Below are 4634 nucleotides of genomic sequence, written 5' to 3'. Positions count from 1 at the left end.
GGGGGGGGGCTGCAGCGGACGGAGTTGATGTGTCACGTCTCAGCCGGGCTGGGCAGGCGCGGGAATTTCCGAGGAAAAACTGAAGGCCAGAGGTGGGAGTCTGAGGCTGGACGGGGACTTTCCGGGTGAATCCTTGTCCTGTGACCAGCCCTAGGCTCCTGCCTCGAGGAGGTGACCAAGTGACCTGCTGATCGGTCACTCACCACGGACCCTGGCCCTGACTCTCCAGGCGTCAAGCTCCCCATCTGCAGTTTGTGAGGCCGCTTGGCTTCTGTTGTCTGCCTGAAGGGGCTCCCAGGCTAGGGGCAACCCTACAGGGGTGATCACCAGCATGGGATGTGTGGGAGCAGAAGACGTGGTTGAGCAAGATGCTCTTGCCTCGGTGTGGGGGGGTGGGAAGCACTGAGAGACACTTGAGGGGCTTTGAAGGATGCGCAGGAGTTCACTGCTGGCTTGCGGCCAGGTGGGGCTCCAGGCTGAGGCCCCCAGCATGGGATAGAGGCCCAGTGGAGCCCTGGGGGCTCGTGTGCAGGGCCTGGCAGACAGTCAAGGGGCTGGAGGGCCCCATACTTGAGAGCAGCTCTGTGCGCGCAACTGCAAGCGTGGACAGGGATCGAGGTCTCCTGACTCCTACCCTGGTGGCCCTCCGCCCTTCATCCATCCTGGGCTTTCCCTTCCAGCTCACATGGACCCAAGTGCAGGCTCCAGTGACTCACCCAGGGCCACAGTCTAGCCTGCCAGCCGAAGCCCCGCCTGGAGAACAGGCAGAGCCAGGCCTGCAGAGGAGGCCTATGCCCTACATCAGATACCTCACAGGCCTTTCCTAAAGGCCAAGGAAAGCCCAGGTCCCTCCTCTGGCCCCAGACTAGGCATTTGGTCAGAGGTCAGGACAGGTCCTTGAAGGGGGGACATGATCCCTGGAGTAGGGCAAGGGCTTCTAGGGACCCTAGGGTCTCTGAGGGGACACAGGTCTTACCAGAAGACAGAAGGCGCCCCTGGCCCTGTGATGCTACCACCAGGAGACTGGTCCTCTTGTAGGCCCACCTCACTTGGTATCCCTCCAAGGACCCCCAAAGCCTGGGTAGTGGCCTGGGGCCAGGACAGCAGGCCTGGGAGGTCCTTCTTGAGTTCTGGGCCCTTCCGGCAACAAGAGAGGCAACCCAGGTGCCCAGGTCGGGCTGTGGACGGAAGGCCCAGCCGGACATGGACGGAAGGAAACACACACACACACACGCGCGCGCACACACACACACACACACAGCCAGGGACTCTCTCCCTCCCCCGCCCCCACCCTTCCCAGGAACAAGTGGCCCTTTCTGTAGCTGGGTGGGGGTGGCCACACACTTGCCCCTTTGTCCACCATGTCCCAGGCCATTGTCCTGGAATCCAGAGCCCCTGTGGTGTCTGCCCTGGGAGAGGAAGGAGCAGGGGCCGGGGGGGCCACGTGCAGGGAGGTCCAGCCTGGATGCTGGTGTGGGGAGTGGAAGTCTGGCCTCGTGGGGCACCAGGGTGGACCAGTCAGCACAGCAGGGGCAACAGTGTTTTATTTCTCTGCCAGGGGTGGTCGGGGACCAGCCTCAGGCCAGCCCGGTACCCTGGGGCTCTCGTGCCGACCTGGGGTCACCGAGTCTCCTGACGGCTGGCTGAGGCCAAGGGCAGGCACCCAGGCCCTTCGAGCAGCAGGGCGGGAGGGATGCCAGCTGTGCACCAGAGCTGGAGAGCAGGCCAGGGCAGGGTTGGCGTCGCCCCCTCCGTCCTGGGTGCACGCCCCCATCCCCACATCCCTGCGGCTCCTGTGAGCGGCAGGCGCACCGAGTGGCTCCGACCCGACTGGCCAGCCACCGGAAGCACGTTCCCGCCCTGCCCAGCTCTTCCCTACATGATGCTGCGTGTTTGCACGCATTGACACGAGAGGGCTCTGGCTGGGCCAGGGCCGCAGAGGTACTTCCCGGAGGCAGAAGCGAATCAGTGGGGCTGCCCTGGCCCTTCGCCAGCGGGAATCTGGGGACATGCCCACGCGGCCTGTGCACTGCCCAGAGGGGTGGGGTCAGACCTGAGGCCACACAGCGGGGTTGCCTCAGATGCCGGGCAGCTGGACCGTGGGGGTCCCTGGCCCTCCTCCTCCGGGTCTTTGCAACCCCCGTTTCCTCCCTCCTCGTTTGGGGCCACCTGGGAAGGGTCAGACCTGCACCCCGCCACCTGCACTCTCGGGCCTCAACATCCAGGAGAGCCTACGGCAGTGGAGACGGTGAGTGGCAACAAAGAGCAGCAGGACAGGGACGCTGACCACGGCGGTGATGTGGGCGGGAGGCCTCCCTCCTCGGGGGGCCGGACGCTGCTCCACCGTGGCAGCCCCACTCGGCCGCCCGGGAGGCCCCCGGCCCCGCCCCACCCCGCGTCCGTAGGTTTCTAAACACAGGCCCTGGCGGGCACCCGCCGACCATATAAGGCAGCCTCTGGCCGAGCTTTGCCTCCCTGTCCGGCCCCGCGGTGCTCCCAGCTCCCTGGAGCTCCTGCGGGCGGCTCACTAGCCCGGGGTCTTGGTGGCGAAGGTCAGGTAGCCGGTGTGGCCCACGGTCTCCTTCATGGGCATGCCGCTGCGGAAGGGGCCGGCGTCGGGGCCCGGACTGGCCCCCAGGTCGGGCGCGGGCAGGCTGATGGTGCGCACGTTGTAGACCTGGGGCAACACCTCCAGGGTGCTGAGCTCCGAGAAGCCACAGGCCGCCAGCGCCTGGCACGTGCGCTGCACCTGCTCGATGCACGGGGAGAAGGAGCAGAAGCGCCCGCCTGCGCGGGAGGAGGACACGGGGTCAGAGGGCAGGGGCCGCCCCCAGTGCCCCGCCTGCCTGGCAGCTCCTCTGGCCCGGGCGTCTGCGGCCTGGGACTGCAGGGCAGAGGCAATGCACCCCCAGTCCCTTCGGGAGTGGGCACTGCGAGACCCCACGGTGAGAGCTGAGGAGGGTGGACGCCCCGAACCCTGCCCTGGGGTCCGAGGCCATGAAGCCCCCACCAAGCCCTCTGGCCACGAAGAGCTGCGGCCCCAGAGTAGAGGAGCCGGGCCAGGGCCCGGGGGCAAAAGCTCTTCTGCAGCCACAGGGCAGGGCCCGCCCGAACAAAGCCCTCTCACTGCCGCCACGGGCCCAGCCCACTACCCTGATCTCCCTGGGCTTCCAGAGGGCACCGCCACCCCTGATTCCCACCAGGCAGCTGAGGGCCGAGGCCAGTGCGGAGCCTTGGCACGGCAGCTGCCAGAGCGCTGGGCCTGAACAGCTTCAACCATACAGAGCAGCCCCGGGGGCGAGGGCTGTGGGTGTCACAGGAAATTACAGGCTGTCGCCCGCTCCTGGGAACACGAGGTGCCCACTCTGAGCGGAGCCCCACGGACCAAGGGTGAGGGAGAGGGGGCGGGAGCCGCAGCCCCTTCCTGCCGCCTCCCACCAGGGCTCGCCCACACATCCGGCAGGCTGGCTAGGGGAAGGGACATGGCCCTGGCCAGCCCCTAGAGGTCCCTGAGGCCTGGTCACCTCAGCCACACGTGGGACACAGACCCCCAGGTGGTCAGCTGGGAGGCCTGGGCTTGGAGGCAGAGCGTGAGGTTGACGTGAACCCAGAGGGCACAGGGTCACCCCCAAGAGGGGACCCAACCCCCGTGCAGACAGCCGAGGAACTGGGGCCTGAGCCTGCTGGTCAGCCAGAGGCCCAGAGAGCCCGGGGCCGCACCTCGCCGGGCCAAGCTGGAGAAACGCCAGACCCACGAGGAAGTCGGGAGCCTCTGGGCCAGAACAAGCAGATCCAGAGAACGGGGCTTAGCGGGGCGGAGGGGACGGGACAACACACAGCATGGCTCCCTCAGCAGGAGGGAGCCCAGGGCAGGGACTGCTTGGGCTCAGCCACGGCTGTGCGACCGGCTGCGGCCTTGGGGACCGAGGTCTGGGCCCGCTGGTGTCCCTGGAGCAGCGAGGACCTGCAGGTGTCTAGGGGGCAAAGCCGGAGCGGGCAGAGGTGTGGGGAAGCCGGCGCTGCCCCTCTCCCCAGCCCCAGGCCACCTCAGCAGAGACCAGGACACAGGAGTCCAGGGCTGAGCTTGAGCCAGCAGGCAGGGGCCCCACTGGGACCCTATGGCCGCCTTGGCGTCTGTCTTTCCAAGGGGCAGGCCTTCCCTGGGGCGCCCCAGACTGCCTCTCCCGCCCCCTCGTGCTGCACTGCTCAGCGGGCAGAAGGACGGCCCGGCTGCCTGAGCCAACAACTTCTCCAGAAAAGGGAAAAACCCAGGGCCTCGCCAGCACTTTCCTGGCTCGGAGCCGACCTTCCAGCCTCTGCACCCAGCATCTTCCCTAAAAGGGGCACATTAGCCTGGCTGTGGCTGCGGTTGGGGAAGGGAGACTCTGCAGGCACTGGCGGGGGTGAGGGACTGCCCTCTGACCTCTGGCAAGCCCAGGGGTGCAAGCCCCGCCTCTCACTCAGGCAGGGATGCCACATTCCCCAGGGACCCGAGACACCTCCCACCTTGGGGTGGGAGAGGGGCCAGGCCAAGGGGCAGGAGCCCAGGTGGAGCCCCACTCTCCCCAGCCCTGACCCCTCTCACCCTCACCCTCTCCCTGGGCGACCTCCCCATGACTCCCCCGCTGCCCTGA

At 67.4% G+C, this 4634-nt stretch overlaps 1 protein-coding gene across 2 annotated transcripts in view; it reads right to left on the bottom strand.

Annotated features, from left to right (window-relative positions):
• Positions 1 to 1526: 1526 nt before the first annotated feature.
• Positions 1527 to 4634, bottom strand: part of TRMT61A (tRNA methyltransferase 61A) — a 7119-nt gene continuing 4011 nt past the window's right edge. For both annotated transcript variants that reach the window (XM_024760122.1, XM_024760113.1), the window contains exon 4: positions 1527 to 2787. In XM_024760122.1, coding sequence (XP_024615890.1) covers positions 2528 to 2787 — 260 coding nt within the window. In that variant the 3' untranslated portion in view covers positions 1527 to 2527. The remainder of the gene's footprint in view (positions 2788 to 4634) is intronic.

The sequence above is a fragment of the Neophocaena asiaeorientalis genome, unplaced genomic scaffold (assembly GCF_003031525.2).
Source record: "Neophocaena asiaeorientalis asiaeorientalis breed wild unplaced genomic scaffold, Neophocaena_asiaeorientalis_V1.1 scaffold476, whole genome shotgun sequence".
NCBI lineage: Eukaryota > Metazoa > Chordata > Mammalia > Artiodactyla > Phocoenidae > Neophocaena > Neophocaena asiaeorientalis.
The sequence above is the reverse complement of the archived record's forward strand: the minus strand, read 5'-3'. Positions and strand labels throughout refer to the sequence as shown.